At 43.8% G+C, this 19,271-nt stretch overlaps 1 protein-coding gene across 1 annotated transcript; it reads left to right on the top strand.

Moving 5' to 3' along the window:
• Nucleotides 1-363: 363 nt before the first annotated feature.
• On the top strand, nt 364-14,073 carry Rsad2 (radical S-adenosyl methionine domain containing 2). Its single transcript, NM_021384.4, has 6 exons — nt 364-745; nt 2,637-2,798; nt 6,041-6,270; nt 8,084-8,233; nt 9,632-9,664; nt 11,246-14,073. Exons 1-6 carry the CDS (start codon nt 397-399, stop codon nt 11,408-11,410), a joined length of 1,089 nt encoding a protein of 362 aa, NP_067359.2. The 5' UTR covers nt 364-396; the 3' UTR covers nt 11,411-14,073.
• Nucleotides 14,074-19,271: the final 5,198 nt, after the last annotated feature.

The following is a 19,271-nucleotide window of genomic DNA, read 5'->3' as shown; positions in this document are numbered from 1 at the left end:
GCATAGATAATCGTTGTAAGAGGCTTAATGCAAATATTTTGTTTGTTTGTTAAAATAACAGCCTGCAAGGATGCAGCTATATGTCTGTCTGTAAGAAACTTGTTTCAGAAACTCGTGGCTGCTGGAATTCTTGCAGCGTCATCAGGACAGATGTTTACAGGGGTTATAGGGGCAGCCGGAAGCCAAGGAAAGGCAGTGAGTTGGCCTGCGCGTCCTAAGGTTCAGTCTTGGCTCTGGTCCAACTTTCATTTTCAGAAAACAGAAACTCTGTTTAACTGAGTCAAGGGAGGTGTTTCCCTCCTCCTTGTGACACAGTGATCAAATGCTTGGGGGCGTGGCTAGCTGGGCCACAGTTTATAAGCCCTTACAGGCAGCAGCAGGTGTGTGCCTATCACCATGGGGATGCTGGTGCCCACTGCTCTAGCTGCTCGGCTGCTGAGCCTGTTCCAGCAGCAGCTGGGTTCCCTCTGGAGTGGCCTGGCCATCCTGTTCTGCTGGCTGAGAATAGCATTAGGGTGGCTAGATCCCGGGAAGGAACAGCCACAGGTCCGGGGTGAGCCGGAGGACACCCAGGAGACCCAGGAAGATGGGAACAGCACTCAGCCCACAACCCCCGTGAGTGTCAACTACCACTTCACTCGTCAGTGCAACTACAAATGTGGCTTCTGCTTCCACACAGCCAAGACATCCTTCGTGCTGCCCCTGGAGGAGGCCAAGCGAGGACTGCTTCTGCTCAAACAGGCTGGTAAGTTCCTGGACCAGACAGAAGCCAGGATGGTCCAGGACAGTTGTGCATAGGATAGGCATGGGAAGGGCTCCATGAAAATTTGCCACACCAGGGAACAGGCAGATTTGCATGAATGAGAAAGGAGCACCAGGGAGCCAGGAAGGACCTCCAGGCTGGGAGTTGGCCTGGCCAGGACCATGGAACTCACTCTTGTTGGCAGAGGTGTGTGGTCAGTGACCCCTATTCATCCTTGTGTTTGGAACAGAGTTCTCCCAGAGAAATCTGATTTCCAGAAACACTAAGTGAGGAAGGGGTGGGTGTGTGGAGACCCAAGTCCTCTATGTAAACAACCTGGCAGAAGTTTCACCCTGTTCCATCTGTATTCATTGATGGAAACTTCTCTCTCTCTTTAAAAAACAATCTGTGTGTACACATGATGTGTGTGTGTGTGTGTGTGTGTGTGTGTGTGTGTGTGTGTGTGTGTGTGTGTGTGAGAGAGTTTGTGTATTCATGTGTATGTGTCTCAGTCTGCTGCTGGGTACAGCAAGTCTATGAGCATCATAGGACAATTTCAGGTGTTAGTTCAGTCTTAGCCTTGTCAAATCCTGTTTGAGACAGGATTTACCTTTGGTTCGCTGCTAATGTACAATATTGATTAGCATTCAATCCTTGCAGATTGTCCTGTCTTTCCTCCCATCTGGAAGGAGGAGGGCCAGCAGTACAAACTCCCACTACCATGTTTCAGGTTCACTTGGGTGTTGGGGATCTAAACACACATTCTCAGAGCTGTCCAGCCTGTGTATTACACACTGAGCCACCTCTCCAGCCCCATGGGAGCCTTAAAATATTTTCGACAGGTGTGTTATGGGATTTTCTTCCCAAGACTTGCTGTCGTACTCTATCAACCAGTCTCAGGTATGCATTAAGCAGTGAAGTTCAAATACAGCATCTTCTCCTCTGAACCTCCCCTTCCTCCTTCCCTCCCTTCCGCCCTTCTACTCTTTCCAGAACACCTGCTCACCTAGAGACTACCTTATCTTTCTGGCTACCCTTTAACTGAAGCACAGCAGATGTGTCTAGGCGGCAAGCATGCTAGCTGCACTTCCAGCTGACTCACTCAGCCAAGAATTCTCCCTGGAGCACAGCTGGGAAAGAGAAAAGTCATTGGCCAGTGCTCCAGGTACACTCTGGCCTCCAGTCACCACACTGACCACATGGGAACTCCCAAGCAGTTTCTGATGCTCACGTCAGACTCGCCTGATTCTGTGCTGTGATAATGGAATCATACAGTACATAGGACCACTCAGCAGGATCTGCCTCACTCAGCTCGAGTCTATCCTGGCTCATTACCCACAGTAAAGACTGTAAGCTTTGTTATCTCACTGGACCTACATCAAGGTCTGGTCGTTTTTCACCAGGAGTTTAGTAATGTAGCCAGTCTTTACTTTCCTAACTGAAAGCATGGTGTCTCGTTAAAAATGCAGCTTTTGGAGTCACCTGCCAACTAACTCATCTAAGTCTTTGCTGTTTGACAGTATCTGAGCCCTGACATCACAGCTGTTATGAGCTCATAACACACACACACACACACACACACACACACACACACACACACACAGAGAGAGAGAGAGAGAGAGAGAGAGAGAGAGAGAGATTATAAAACCATAATATTTATTTGTATGTATGTATGTGTGTGCATGCATTTGTTGACGTCACCAGAGGCATAGGATCCCCTGGAGGGAATTGCAAGCTGTTCAGGGTGGCTCCTGGGAACTATCTGAGCTATCTCTCCAGCCCCATAAACCAATAATAAATAGTGCTTGGAAATATAATATAACATATATATTATAAATATAAATAATAAAATAGGAATTTGGAAAGTGCAAACATATAGAATTTCCCCTCACAGGTTTGGAGAAGATCAACTTTTCTGGAGGAGAACCCTTCCTTCAGGACAGGGGTGAATACTTGGGCAAGCTTGTGAGATTCTGCAAGGAGGAGCTAGCCCTGCCCTCTGTGAGCATAGTGAGCAATGGCAGCCTTATCCGGGAGAGATGGTTCAAGGACTATGGTAAGTTTTCTTGGATGGCACCTTGGCCACTGACACGTGTACTGTTCACTCCTGTGTTTCCTCCCAGTAGGCTCCTCGCCTGAGCATCTGGGGAACTGGGAGGGAAGAAAATATAATCTGATCTTGTCTGTGTGGGGGGCGAGTTTATTTTGTTTCTATTGGGTGCTTAACTAACAGATATTGGAAGGAGATACCAGGTCATGTCAGCACACAGATCTTTGCTATGCCTTCTAATATAACATGCATGGATTGCTCGTGTCTAAGCTTAGCTGAAGAAAATCAGTGGGCTCTAGCCATATAAATGTCTGTGTTAGAGACAGGGCAGGGTAGTGAATGTCTTTGATCCAAGAACTCAGGAGGCAGAGACAAATGGATCTCTGAGTTGAATGCCAGCCTATTATTTATATTTATATTTATATTATTTATATTTATATTTATCACTATTTATATCTAGTAAACCACCCCCTCCCTTTTAAAATTCTTTGTTAGGACTAAGCTGATTGTAAATCTAGTCACACCAGAAGCTCACATCACATGGTCTGTCTGAATTCAGGGGCTCTTAAGATTTCTGAAAACCCCAATGTTTGTCCAAAGTTGTCCATGTTCCCAGGTTCGTAGTTTCTTTGGAGCAGCACATGACATGATGCAGCTCTTGAGAAAATCTGTAATTATGACTACCTCCAGTTTAGAAGGCAGTTATAACCTCCCCTCAGGGTCTCTTTCTCTGCCCTTGCTTTATGACCCTTTGGAGCTCTGATGTCATTCAAAGAGAAGGCTGTCACTTTTGGTTGGAGACACTGACAAGATAAGCTCACAGGATGCATCTGCGGGGGTGACTGCAGACAAGGGTCATACTTGTGGGTGAGGCTGTCTATAAAGTTTGTGCAGGCAAGGAGGAAATTTAGAGGCAAGGACAGTGACTCAGCGAGGAAGCTAGGGTAGTACATTAAACCGGACATCTGTGAAAGGAGGCCCTGGATGGTGGTGCAAAGTGTGAGAGAAAGACGACAGAAGCAATATGAAGAGAGAGCACTGGGCTGTTTTAGAGGGTGTACCTGGCAGTGCCCTTCCTTTAGGATCAGCACGGAATATCTGTCCCTGTGGCAAGGAGTGTGAACAGGAGGATGACTGCAGCACAATCTCAGAGACTGGCTGCTCAGAAATTGTGACGTGACCCAGCATCATTGCCTAGCAAGAGAGGAACACACAGACTGCAAAAGCCAAATATGCTGCTCTCTCCATAGCAGCTGGGTAGCTGCCGATAACAAATGTTAATTGACTTTTATACTAGATGGAAATGTGCCATATCCTCAAACTATCCAGGAGACATAAAACCATATTCCGTGTTAAGTATGCCAATTAAATATGTCTACAAATAACTTGACGTTGGATCTACGTGCACAAGTAATAGCTGGTCAGAACCTCACAACTCCAAGTTAGGAGTTTGCCAAGACTCTTTCAGTGAGAGCAATATACAGCAGGACACAGGTGTGAATCATTGTGTCCAGAGAGGACATCTGCCCCTGAGCCAATCTCTATCTGACCCTATACAGGTTCTACTTTTGTCCTAGCAGAGAACCTCAGGAAATGTCTGGGTTGTCTTTACACAGGAGACTCACTTGGGTCTTGGATCAGAGAGTGGCATACAGTGCTGGTCACTTAGGCGCATATTGTTTAGTGCAGAGCTACTGGGATCCCAACAATATCGCCAAACACATCCCACTTATATTTACACAATCCTGACACATGACCCCATGGCTGGAGCTTACACACATCACTCACTGTGCTGACTCAAGCTGGAGCAGCAGCAGCAGCAGCAGCAGCAGCAGAATATTCAAAATAAAACACAGTACACCATGAGAATCTCTGGTCTTCTGGAAAAACACAGAGACTGAGCAAACAGATGGGCTCTGTCAACCCATTCCTTCAAAGTGTTGTGACCAGGAGAAGGGGGCATCACAGAAATACAGCCAAAGATAGAGAGAGACATGTCGGGATGCAGCGATGGACTCACAGATGCTCACTGTTCTTGCCTAACAGCCAAGGTACTCCCGGAAGGAACTGCTTTTTATGTGTTTGGTTCTGAACTTCTGTTTTCCCTTGGTTTTGTCAGAAACTCAATGTCCAGTTGCCTCGTCCTGGTTCGATGTCTCTTTGGGAATTTACTAGAGGTCAAGTTTTGGAACACGTTGAGTTGTTTTAAGTAACAGCCTTATTCTGGCTCCAGTTTGTGCTTGTTAAATATAGGCAACAGGAATTAAGCCTTAAATAGGAGCTAAAATTAGTCTGCTCATGACTATAGAGAATATTGAATACAGAGAATGGTGTCTAAAAGAAGTTTTAGAACTCTTAGCTTTTATACTACAAAAAGAAATCTTAAGATAGAATAGAGAAGTTTGTCAATTCTCAGTGACCGGGAGAGCGCAAACTTGGTCATCTGCAAGGGATATCTCAGCCCCGGGGGTGCCTGCCCTTCTCAGGCAGGGGAGGGGCAGGGATCAGGACAGGAAGAGAGAGGTCCCAGGACACAGAGGTAAAAATGGAAGCTGCAGAAACCAGTAAAGAGAGCTGAAAACCAAGACGATTTTCAATATTCTCTAAGCTCTTCAAATGACTCCCTATCAGAACTCTTAATGAGTGAGCTAGCAGGGTGGGGCCTGGCTGAATGGTGGTTCCTATGCCCAGTTCCTCTTTATCTGGGTTTTCTCAGCCTCTAGATTAGTTGTACCTGACAGAGCATAGAGTGTCTGTAAATATTTACATAGTAAATAAAACATAGCAAGTAAGATACAGTGAAAGGCATGTCAAAAGGATGCTCATGACCCTGGCAAAAAATACTAGATATTTATTATCTATAAGGCAAGCTTGTCTGTGTGATGGGCAAAGCAAATCTAATTAATAGAAATAGACTTCAGAATTTATATAATCTCGATGATAAAACAAGTGGAAAATCTGATTAAAATATGCCATTGATTCCTCATGTATATACATGTATGCAGAGTTTAAAACTGACCACATTAAGTAGCTCTGTGCTTTCATACATATGTATGTATTTTAATGAGAAAATACACACCAGATGTAATTCACATCTCTGATTTTTATGTGTATGAGACAGGGAATCATAAAAATTCTTTACAACACCACTGGGAAGACAATGGGCTTTACTGTAAAGAGGCATACATGACATCCAGGACTCAGGGAGAATTTTTTTAAATTATTTTTTTCTTATCATTGTCCTGTAGGGGAGTATTTGGACATTCTTGCTATCTCCTGCGACAGCTTCGATGAGCAGGTTAATGCTCTGATTGGCCGTGGTCAAGGAAAAAAGAACCATGTGGAAAACCTTCAAAAGCTGAGGAGGTGGTGCAGGGATTACAAGGTGGCTTTCAAGATCAACTCTGTCATTAATCGCTTCAACGTGGACGAAGACATGAATGAACACATCAAGGCCCTGAGCCCTGTGCGCTGGAAGGTAAGCCCACACTAGAACATGTTTGACTTCAATCCACAAAACACTCAGGAAACTTGGCTCAGTGACACTGAAAACAACAGGAACACTGAGGATTCTGGGATTTTCTAGCCAGGACCTTGACTCTTCTCTGTTAGGCTTACATCCTCACTATGCTTTGTCTCATATTCTGTTTGCAAAATCTTGAAATAATATCCTTCAGGACTTGTCTGAGAGTAAAGGTCAAGGCCCTGGTGAGTGATTGGAGAGGTTCTGAAGAATAAGTTGTTAAATAATAATAACAATGATGATAATAATAATAATAGAATATTTCTCCCCACCCCTGGCTTGTGTATGGATGGTGCTAGATGTTTCTCATAAATTTCAATGCTCGTGAGTTTACATTGAATTACTTGGTGACAGTAGAGTGTATAGAGCCATATTAGACTCTATATCAAAATGCATTCTTTACAACTGGCCCGGATAGCAGCTGCTGGAAGTCCCAAGCTCACACAGATACAAGCCAGACTACCACAGGTAGGACCACAATACAAGGGGAAATCACTGCAAATTCAAATTTTCTACACCTGGCTGCTGAGAACCCATCAGGGAGGGTTGCTAAGAAGGCAGCTTCTCGAACTTCTCCCTGCTGTTATATCTAATAAGGACTGGCACAGGCAAGAGGGGTGTCATGTGCATACATTTTTAATAAGCCACATGGTGACTCCTGTGTAGTTCCTTTGAATCTGTCCCTGGAGACAGAGTAGACACACCCAAGGATAAGACTTGGGAACTGAGTTTTGGCAAGGACTAGAGTATGGAGGACACATGTTCCATGACATTTGTGTGCGTGTGCGGTGAACCTGGGAATGTAGGGGCATACCAAGCTGGATTGCAAAACATAATAGAGGAAGTTGCTTTTGACTATATTTTGAAAGGAAGGAAGAATTTTCACATGTGTGCTAGCCCAGGCAAGAGGGTCCCAGCTAGCTCAGTGTCATGCTCTCCTATGGAAAGCTGTCATTTCAAGATCATCTTTGTTCATCTTTATATAGTGAGCCACACAGTGGGGATAAAGAGATCATATCATTTTTCCTTTGATTAGACCATAATATGTTTGGAAGTAGGCTTGGGGGAAGCAAATCATGCTATATATTTTAGAGATTTTTTTAAAAAATAGATGTATTAAAATCGAATGTCAGCAACACCTTTGGGCACAGAGTAAATGAAAAACAGCTAAAGAATGGTTGATGATAGAAGGAGCCAGAACTGACCAATGGAGAGGCAGAGACCTCTGATAGAGGATCCCATAGATCTACAGCTTGCCTCATCCAGTCATCTGTCACACTGTTCATTTTTTTCTCTCCTTCACCTCAGGGTTACTCTGACTCTTACTGCCTTTCACTCTTCTCCCTTCACCCTTTTATTCTTAAAACTCATCTGTGCATTTTCCTTCCTTACTTTGGATTGTTCTTCTCTTATGATCTCTCTCTACAATCTTCTGCCTCCTACTCAGGCTTCACGATAAATCATTTCAATATACTGGCTGTCAGTGGTAGGGGTCAGTTCCTGCTTAGAAATCTCTGGTGTCCATGATACTGATATAGGCAATGTCCCAAGGGGGAGCACCTTTACTTCATTAGCTCCATCACTTGTGGCTCAGAGCCTTATACTGTAAGTCATCACAGACTTAGCAGTGACTAGCAGTTGTATTCTGAGCTCACTAGTCATAAGTTGTGTAGGATTGCCACTTGGGAAGGGTTTTCTGTTCGCTGCAGGCTTATAGTGAATGATGGTGTAAAGCTCTTGGCCTACCACATGCTTTATTCTCTTCCAGGTTTTCCAGTGCCTCCTAATTGAGGGTGAGAACTCAGGAGAAGATGCCCTGAGGGAAGCAGAAAGATTTCTTATAAGCAATGAAGAATTTGAAACATTCTTGGAGCGTCACAAAGAGGTGTCCTGTTTGGTGCCTGAATCTAACCAGAAGGTTGGATGCAGCAAAAGCTACCTTGTTCACTACCACATATCCACACTGATTCTAATGGGGACAGGGTGACTTTCTCCCCTGGGAACTTTGCAATTTGTCATCTTGTTATTCCAGACATTCTGGAAGGGGAATGGCAGAGGAATACAATGCCAGAATCAAACAGATGCAGGTCCATCATGGATATCTTTCTTCAGGGTGGGGCTCTGCAAAGACAGTAATTTCTTTGCTACCCAACAATGGGTCTGACTAGGCCACCTCAGAGATGATGTGATTAAATGTATAATCATATGTATAACTCAACAAATTTAACACACACTCTCTATGTGTGTCAGAGAAGCACAAATGTCATTACAGTGTCAGTGTCATTGCAATGTCCCTTATGCCCTCTCAGGTGATTATTTTAAAAGTTGGGCAAAATGTAGAAATGGTTTGCTAGTTCTTGAGTGTCTATCTTTAAAGTTACTAAGGAGCAGGGTTGTATTACATTCTTTCATTATTTTACTTGAGTTTGCATTTGTTGATTTGGGTAGTGGTGACTTCCACAGTGTGGTGCAGAGCAACAGAGACACAGACTGTGTGTCCTGTATAACCAGACATATTAGCAGATCTAGAAATGTGTCTTACTTGGGAGAATACCTGCTGGGAGTTCTGGATTTAATTTCCCAGCATAGCTAAAAACTGTTACTGCACATGTGTAATCCAGCATTCAGGAAGTGTTATCAGAAGGACCAAAAACTCAAGGATATATATCCTTGGCTATGTAGTGAGTTCGAGGTCAGCTTAGGTCATCTGATGCCCTGTCAAAAAGGAAGGGGAGGAGGGGAAGGGAAAAGGAGGGAGAAGAAGAAAGAAAGGAAACAGGAGGAAGAAAGAAGTATTATTATTTGGTGTTTAGCCTTTATTAGGAAAAAATGTTTGTCGAAAACCTCCCTGCAGACAGCATAGCAGTGTCCAATACACCCAAGAACACAAAGCCATCTCAAGTCAGGTCCCAGCAATGTTGGGAGCTTCAGAAACAAGTCCTTTGCAGAGAGCCGGATTTGAGCATTGAAAACCTGGGCGATTCCTTGAATGGTGGCCACTGTGGTGGGGACTGAGAGATGACAATAGCTCTCCTGGAAATGGCTTGAGGGCAAAGGAAACTGGTACACAAAACAGGCCTCGGTGTAAAAGTCTTTTGGTCTGAAGCAGAAAATCCAGAATGAGTGGGAGGACTGGACATTGCAGATTCTCCACTGTTAGGGCCACTCCACAGGCCTGCAAATAAATGGGAAATGTGGGAAGAAGAACAAATTCAAGGCACAGACACACAACATAGGAGGGACAGCCAGTAAGACATACAAAATAAACAATGAATGTTAGATGAAAACTAACATTTGATTCTTTTTTCCACTGCAGATGAAAGACTCCTACCTTATCCTAGATGAATATGTGAGTATTCCCAATGAGCTATTAAATCACTTGAAAGCTAGCAATGCTGGAAGATGTGCTAAACTGAGCTCCTTCAAAACATCTGTTATGCCCAGTGCTCCTCTGGTGGTTATAATGTCAGCATGGTACTGCCCTGGCTTCACACGCCACCTTCCCTCTCTGCACATCCCAGACACTATCCTGGGCTGGACTGGCATTAACCACCATGAGATGACATCCCAGGTAGCCATGCCTCTGCAAATGTCATAAGGCTGTCCTACTCAGGAGAGCCCTGCATGGTGTGGTCTGTGTGGATTTGAGGGTTCTGCTGTGACACTGTCACCTCCACCCCACACTGTCTTGGATAACTGAGGGGCTGCCAACACCTGCACTGCAGATGAACCTTGACAATGAGGGGAAGTCTCATTGTCCCCTTCAGACACCACCAGCGTTATCTCCAGGACCATTGCTTCCAAAGGAAAACCCACCCTTCTTTAAAAAGGAATGAAATCACACTTGCCTTCCTTTTCTTTGTTGTTATTTAGAACTTTTGGATTTACAACTTCTGCTGATATTCCCCAGAGGACAGACAATTCCATTCCAGACTGTGTATGGGTTTTATTTTTAAGTGAACTACAAAAAGAACAAAGGGCACGGTATTGACCTTGGCTTTTTGAAAAACATTTGTTACGACTTCTGTGCTTTGTTATTTTCAAAGTAATCAATGATAAATTACAGCAGTTGTACTTAATTGTCAACATGAATTTTATGCAGTGTAAGGGGGAAAGTTACCAGAGAAATGTTCAGGCTATGGATCTAAAGAAAGAGAAAAATGAAAGTTATTTTAGAGTATAAACTGTCATGATTGACTGGAGATTTTGAACCACGCTCTTCAGTGAGCCGTGTGATCTCCACAGAGTCATAACAAACATGAATGAATCAAAATTTAATATTTTTTTCCAGTTGGATAACATCGCAGTTCAGTGTGTGCCACCTGATGCCCTACAGAATGTAGAGAAACACAAGTACAAAGACCTCACCCCTGCCTACAACATTGGGGAGGAAAGAATCAGAGGAAGTCTATGAGGATAGGATGTGTTGGGGGAACTTCTGTTCTTGACCCAGCCCTTGCTCCCCTCGGTAGCCTCTGTCTTGTCCCTATTCCTTCCAGGAAAAGCCTGGGTGAGGATTCACATCACACACAGCTGCCATTTTACTGAGGTCATTCAACTGAGCTTCTGCACAACACAGGGCAGCAGCCGCTCTGCTCTGTGCTCTCAGTTACCTTAGTGCACATGTCTAACAAATTCCGATGCCCACACTTAGAGAAAGTCTGTTCTTAATGTCCTCTCCACTCCAAGAAAGCATCAAGTCCTTGGGCCGTAAGACTGTACTGTTCATGACACTCGGCCCCTACAAATGTTCAAGTCACCCTCGGCATGGGTGTTCGTCATGTGAGTTGGGCATGGAATCTGATTTTAGATCTCAGTAAACATAGACCATGCTTGGGATGTCGGAAATACTTTTGATAGGATACCCTCCATTGAGTTTTACAGGATAAACCATATGGAAGCATACTTATTTCTACCTTGCTTTTCCCAGATGCGCTTTCTGAACTGTACCGGTGGCCGGAAGGACCCTTCCAAGTCTATTCTGGATGTTGGCGTGGAAGAAGCAATAAAGTTCAGTGGATTTGATGAGAAGATGTTTCTGAAGCGTGGCGGAAAGTATGTGTGGAGTAAAGCTGACCTGAAGCTGGACTGGTGAGGCTGAGATGGGAAGGAAACTCCGACCAGCTACAGGGACATTCACGCCCAGCTATCCTTCAACAAGCTACATCTTCTGGCTATCTACGGACTGTTGTTATTAGAATACAGTCTGTTTATTTTTCTTTCAGTTTGACTGAACTAAAAAGGGAGTAAAATTATGCAGCAGATAATCGTCCTCCACAGGAGAGAGTTCGGTTCTCAGAGGAGCAAGGTCCAGTGACCCCTAAGAACCAGCATTTCATTTATATTTGAATTTTTGTGTGGATTTTACTGTGAATCCCACATTTCCTTTTTCCTTTTTGTTCCCCTTGAGAAACTGGGTTATTTTTTGCTAACTATGCCAATTTTGTCAACAGGAAACTTCACAAAACACACCCTCCAATTACTGCTGACTATTCTAATGCTTTTCTGCTTTGGAATATTGGACTTTTTACTCAAAAGTGTAGAATCAAGGCATATCTCATAGAGCCTTAAGTTAGAATCTTACTCTTATGGAAGGAGTTATTTCCTAGAACAGGCTGTTTGTTCATGGTCCCAGCCTCTGATGCTGCTGCTTCAAGATGGCTGCTTTATACTGCAGCAATTCCTTCAGGGTTCTTGACAAAGCCAAGGTACACTTTACCTCCCAGGGTGTGGCCATGAGGATGCCACTTCTGCAGCTGCAACTGCCCTGGCATTGAGGCTGCTTGAGTCTCTCATGCTGAAAGGTTGTCACACTTTTCTGAAAAGCTCCAAGGCCATGTGGCACGTCCAGAAGAGTCGTGGGGGGATAGACAGGAAGGAGTCTTTCAGGAATATAAAATGTGGCAGCTGGCTTGGTATAAATGTGCCTGTGGTTCCTTAGCATATCTTTCAAGAAACACTGAAACTTGACCTAGTCTAGGTCAACATGAGAAAAACAAAAAAACAAAACAAAACAAAACAAAAAAAAAAAAACAAAAATAACAAAAACAAAACCAAAAACAGTTCCTTCTTTACACCAAAAAGGCAAAAGACAGAATGTGAACTAGCCAAAATCTTCCTGTGGAAGCATTGCATGAGGTTATTAAGCCTAGACAGTGCCTCACTGCTTGGAAAATAATTTCCTATCAAAGAGTAAAGCCATGGAAAATTTTGTTCTGTCCAAGAAACTGAACTCCCCTGTAGTTCCACTGTGGCCGCTAGAGGGCCCCGGGAAGTCAGACCTCATTAAGTATCTCAGAAACTTTGCTTCTGAGTCTATTTTTAGGACTTGGTGGATTTTGGTTCTGTTCCTTCTTTGTTTTATTTGCTTTTGTTTGGGGTTTTTTTTGGTGCTTATATTAATACTAAAATTTTTCTAAGGAACTGGAATTTGGGGTATTTACTCACAAAAGATGTTCATACTTTAGTTAGGTCATTATAATTCAACTGAGACACACTTTGTCTCATGAAAAATATAGGTCAGGGTTTTCTGTGTTTTCTAGTGTGTGTGTGTGTGTGTGTGTGTGTGTTTTACCTATTTTTGCTTGAGTATAAATATAACTATGTAGCCCAGGCTGGCCTGGAACTCATGATACCTCTGCCCTAACCTCACCCTCTCAAGTGCTAGGGATTGCACGTGTGTATTAACCAACTCCTATGTAGATTTTTCTATGTGAAATTTGAGTCACATTCCCCCTGAAGATTGTGATTTTTTTTTTTAGTTAAGTCCTGTGTGCTTAGTTCACCTGGGAAATCCCAGAGGACATGGCCAGACACCCACTTGATCAAATGAGAGGAAAGCAATCATGAAGCTGAGGTCCAACCTTCTGAATTGCAGTATATTTTCTCCTGGCTGAGGGAAGCTGCATGTCTCTTTCCCTGATTAAAGTAGAACATGATGAGAATCTGCTTGGGAAATGAGCCACCATTCTAAATGTACCCCCCCACCCCCCGCCTTGTGCATGCACAGGAGGTGTGTGAGATCTCTGTGCTTAAAATATTCAAAAATCTCCCTTTCCTAAAGGAAAGAATTACAATATTTTATTATCACAGTAAAGATCAAACTTGGATTAGATCATTCATTGGTTACATTTTCAGTGTTAAATCTGGGTGCTCATTTTGTGAAGCAGATGCTCTCTGCTGGGAGAATAGGGGATGATCTAGTGGACATTTGTTAAGTGTTACAGGCTGATGCCTTGTGTCCCATGACTGATTGATGCAGAGTAGTAATGCTGTGAAGGGGGTTTTACTCAAGAACTTCAGAGGCTAGGACATCTCACACTGATTTTACAGCCTTTGGTGTCTCTGTTATAATGTGTTCAATGATAAAATCATGGGCTGTGTTTTTGTAAGAGGGACGCTTCATGGTGTTATTTGAAAAAAAAAAAAAAGGTCCCAGGTTTCGATCTGTTTGGAGTTTGGAGTCTAATGGTTGCATAGATAAACAGGCGACCAATCACACCCAGCAGCAGTTAGCTCCTTACCGCAGTAACTCAGCTCATGGACTGCCCTCTTGATGGATTGATGTTGTTTCATAAGCTATTATTAGACAAAGAACCATCACGCAGGCCTCATGTGAGTATGTCCAGATGAGGTCTAATGCTCAGGGATATATGTATATGTATCTCTCTGTGGAATTACACTGTGTTCTGAGGCATCGCTCTAATGTATGGTAACATGATCTGTGAATTAAAATGTTCTATACGTGGCCTAAGACTCTGTGTTAGTATCTCTTTGATGTGTTATAATCACTGCACTTTTACATGGTGAGTTTGCTAGACGTGAGTTCACTTTATAACTCAGCCAAGTTATGGATACTGTCAGCTCCTGACATTCCACTCTGCAGCAGGGCTGCATGGAGCTGAGCCGCTGGAGAAAATGTTCCAGCCTAACATTAAAGGCACTGTTTGGGAGCCCGGCCATCAAAACCCTATCAGTCTCAGAAGGGCAGTTGTGCAGCTGGCCAGAAAAGGTTGTCCCAAAGCCCTTTCTGTGGCCACCAATGTGAAGGGTGATACTGTTTGGTAATACTTTGTAGTACTTGATAGTACTTGGTAATACTTGGTCAGCAGTTCAGGACCCAGAACCAAATCTGCTCTTCTAGGCCCAGTCCCCATGAAATGGCAGAGTCCTGAGATATCCACAGTCCAGCTTACAATTGTCAAGTAAAGCCCGATATATAGTCACCTTTGCAGCAGTAGTTCACACAGAAGGGCAGGTTTCCAGCACCGGATCTGAACTGAATATTTTAGAAGACTCAGTGGTGGTCATGAAGCTCTGCTGATTGGCAATGGTGGCCGTCCAATTCTGCTGAATGCCATCTTCTCCCGGGCACTTCCCCCACTTCAACCCCTGCTGGAAGCACCACGGAGAGATGCATGTATTCAGTGAGTCAGCAAGAAGGGACTCCTTTAGACTTCTATAGGACACTCAGAGGTGTGTCTCCTAGGTGACGCTTAAGTGAGGCCCAGCTGACACCAAGACGAATCATCACAATGCAATACTTTGATCACTAGTGCACTCTCTGAGTGATGATTCAGTGAAACATATCCTTAAGACTATGAAGACTGCAGCCCACTAAGCAGATCCCACCGTCCAGAGAAGTATCACAACCCCTGCTGTGGCACTGTCCCCAGGAGAGTGCATGGAACATCTTAGGAATGCACAGGTACAGGTGTAGCTAAGGAAAAATCCCAGGGACCTTTGGCTTGTTTCCATAACATGTTTGAATTGTTTTCAGCGTGAGATTTCCAAAGAGAAAGGGAGCAAAAGGGCCCTTTATGATGTCAGCCGTGGCCCTTCATCATCAGCAGTTTGCAGAAGATCTCTCCTACCTTGGCTTTTGCAAGCCAGAACTAAAGGGGGGTCCCAGTCCCTAAAGGCTGCTATGCTATGGCTTCCTGGGAAGACTCAGGAACAATGCAACAGCCTTTGCTAAAATATAGCCAAGGAAAGTGGCAAAAGGGGTGTTTGGAGAAAGTCCTAAAAAGATATACATTCAGTGACCCTCATCAGGCCTGACCTTAAAGTTTTAGTTATCTTTAAAGTCCGTAGCTGGTACTTATGCACGTCCTTTGTCTTAAGACAAATGTGTATGTTAATTATTCAATCCCAAAGAAACTCTAGGCTTTGGAGACTGGGTTGTGGGTAAAAGTACTTGCCATTGAAGCTGGGAGACCCCAGTTCAGATCTTCAAAACTTATATAAAAGAGGGAAGGGTAGTGAGTGTTGGAAATCTCAATGTTCCTACAAAATGGAGAAGACAGAGCAGCCTCCAGAAGTTCAAAAGCAGCTATGCACAGTGGAGAGAGAGGAGACATTGTTCTCTGACCTCCACACCCCAGACATGGGATGCAAAACATTCACAAACAGGGACACACACACACACACACACACACACACACACACACACACACACACACACTGAAATGGAGAGATGTCCTTGACACACTTGGGAATGAAAATCAACATGCAAAACATTTCTATAGTAGTCCTGCGTGTGTAAGCAGAACCAGAGACACTGTTCTAGAAGATTCCAGAGAAGAAAGGAAGGGCACCAGTGATCATTTTAATCCAAAAAGGAATTTACCCTTCACGTTGCTCCTCTTGAGAACTTTTGGTCTCTGTACAAACTTAGCTTTTCAGAGGTTAATGATCTTTGGCACAGTAAACTTTACCAACTACTTACTTTTCTTCTCTAAGACAAAGAATCACATATGCCATGTATAACATACCACAAACTATGATTTAAAACTTCACAGAAAGGATCTAATTCCTTTGTATTCCCAGTCTTATGATAAAGCAGAGCTTTCCTCCTCTTCTCCTCAATACCTACTCTGACCTGCACCTCCTCACTTGTGTTAGTTACTTTTTCAGATTACTATGGGGAAAAATTCCTGTTGGCTCAGAGTATGATGGGAGATGGTAGGGAAGGCACCCAGGCAGGAGAGTGAGGGGCTGGTCGCACTGTGTCCACAGTCAGGAAGCAGAGAGAAAGGAATCTTGTGCTCAACACCTCTTTCCAGTGTTATTCAGTCTGGGCTGCAGCCTACGGGTGCCACTCACATCCATAGAAGGTCTTCCCTCCTCAGTTAAGCTCCCCAGAAACATCTGAATATGCAAACACAGAGATATTCCATCCATCGTGACACTAAATCCAGTCAAGTTGACAATGAGGATAACTATCACATTTATATTTTACTCACAATTGTTCATATCTTTATATGACAATTTCATACAGGAATCTCAATCAATGCACATCAAAGAAAAGGAAGATGAGAAACTGAAGTTTGTCTGAGTACCTGAATGAATGAATGAATGAATGAATGATGAATGATTGCAAGAAACCAACCTGCACAGAGAACTCTTACCAAGAAGATGAGTAATGTATTATGATGGTCAGTTATGAAGCAGTGTAGCCAGTGTTTAAACCCTGACTGAGATCTTGTTCCCTGAGTAAGCTAAGTGTCCTAAGCTGTACTGTGAATCAGCCAGCAAACTGCAGCACAGGGCCAGGCTCTGAAGCAGAGTAGACATTCCTCACTCTACCATGGCAAGCTCTGCCCTTAGTGCTTAACCGGAACCCCAATCCTATTGGTATTATGATGCCATGTGTGAGCTAGGCATGGCTATCCGTGTTTCCCAAACATATCCCAAGTCAGGCAGACCCAAGGCTGGATATGTGGTAGAACACATACATAAAAAAGAAGAGTAATCAAGATTGAAAGACCAGAGGAAACCTCAGCTAGACAAATAGTTCACCCCAAGTTGCAACATAAGCACTGAGCCAGAATTTAACCATTAAAACATTTTCCTGTACCAACTGTGTGTCATTGTCTCTCGTAGTACTGTAGCTAAAACTGATGTCACATGTCCGTGAGCTGGCAGAAGGTGTTTCCTAATTGGGCTGTCTTCATAAAACACATCACAGCTGCTTTCCGTTTCCCAGTGCACAAAAAGCAGAGGTTTCTGTTTCCATCCACAGCAATAGCTCAGGGCAGGCAGTGTTCTGTTGCTTCAGGAAAATGAGTGTTTTCCCTCTTCATGAGGATACAGGGCATGTTTACTGAGGAAAGCAGAAGTTCACAGTGCAGTAACTAGTCCCTGTGCACAGTACCTCAGCATCACCCAGCCCCTGAGCACAGTACCTCAGCAGCAGCACCCAGCCCCTGAGCACAGTACCTCAGCAGCAGCACCCAGCCCCTGAGCACAGTACCTCAGCATCACCCAACCCTTGAGCACAGTACCTCAGCACTACTACCTAACCCCTGAACATGATGTCTGTGACTACCATCATTTGGCCCAAACTGTTTCCATTTTTGTCAAGACACACCATTTTTGGTAAAAGAGGGCTCATGTAATAGTAATACTCAGAACTCCACAATGCTGTCTAAGAAAATGTACAACTAGAGTCTAGGGAGTTTGTTCAGTAACTAAAGTGTCTGTCATGAACTCATGCAGGGAAGGGAACCGAAGGCAGGAACTAAGGCAGAGCTTGTAATATGGCTTGTTTCCCGTGGTTTGCTTAGCCTGCTTTCTTATACACTGCAGGACCTCCTGCCCAGGAGTGAAACCACATAAGTGGGTTGGGGCATCCTACATCCATTAGTAATCAAAGGCCCTGATGTTTCCCCTCAGCACCAGCCTTGGTATTTTCCAGTCCAGAATGTTCTCTGTCAACCAAGTTAACACAGCACCTCTCAAAGGAATTCACTCAGGTGCTCAGAACACGAGCAGAATAGACAAAACACAAATAGACCCTAAGCCCAATTCCTGATAGAATGCTCATTCCCCTCTGAAATCTCATTAGCCAGGCCATTCCTTTCAAAACTCTTATCTTCTAAGCTCACACAACAACCAGTCATTAAGCTCTGCCTCTAGTATTTATTGCTTTCTGAGCTCAAGATTCAAACCCTTCTGCATTCCTTCCACAAATGTGGCCCTAAAGCCACATGGTCAGGTTAACTAAAGCAATGGGTTTACCTCCTGATACTTAACTTCTATCTTATCTTTGTCTGTTGTACATACTGCAGACAAAATGACTTCAGTGAGATAAGGAATTTTTTGGCTCAAATTTCCAGCTTAAAGTCCATTATTGCAGTGAAGCAACCAGCAGCTAAAGCAGCAAGTCACACTACCTCCACAGCGGAGAACAGAGTAATGAATTAAAGTATCTATGTTAGCATTGAGCTTTCTCTCTCTCTCTCCTTTTCATTTCAGCTCAGGATCCAGCTCATGAAATAGCACTGCCCATAGTCTGTGTGAATTACCTCACCCCAATGAACTCAATTAAGAAAACTCCAGATGGCCATGTCCCTGGGCCAATGTAACCGATACAGCCCCTCATTGAGCCTTTCCAGGTGGCTCTACATTGTGTCAACAATCAGAACAATTCATCACAGTCCCCTATGTCACACTTATTCCTCAAGTACTAAAGCATCAAGGCCTTTGACCATCATTGGAATACCTGCCCCCAGCTGCTGATAACCTCTATTCTACTGTCCAATTGAACGAGTTTAAATATTCATATTACACATTGCAGACAGAGAGAACTTGTGGCCCACACTCCAGGTACACTGTGGCCTTATGTGTCCCCATGGGGAGGCTTCTAGCTGGTTTTCTGATGTTCACATTTGAGTCACTTGCTCCTGTGCTGTGACAATGAAATCATGCAGTGTACAGCACTGCTCTGTGGAGTGTCTCCTACTCAGCCCCATTGAGCTCACTATCTACACTAAAGACGGTCGGCCTTGTCATCTCACTGTGGCCTACATCAAGATCTGGCTTTTTATCATCAGGAATTTATGGTTATTCTACGGTCTCTGTTTTCCAAACTCAAATGTCTCCTTAAAATGTCGATTTTAAATTCACCTGTCCACATAATGCAAGCATTAGATGTTGGACAAATCCCAGCTGTG

This window comes from Mus musculus, chromosome 12, assembly GCF_000001635.26.
Source record: "Mus musculus strain C57BL/6J chromosome 12, GRCm38.p6 C57BL/6J".
NCBI lineage: Eukaryota > Metazoa > Chordata > Mammalia > Rodentia > Muridae > Mus > Mus musculus.
The sequence above is the reverse complement of the archived record's forward strand: the minus strand, read 5'-3'. Positions and strand labels throughout refer to the sequence as shown.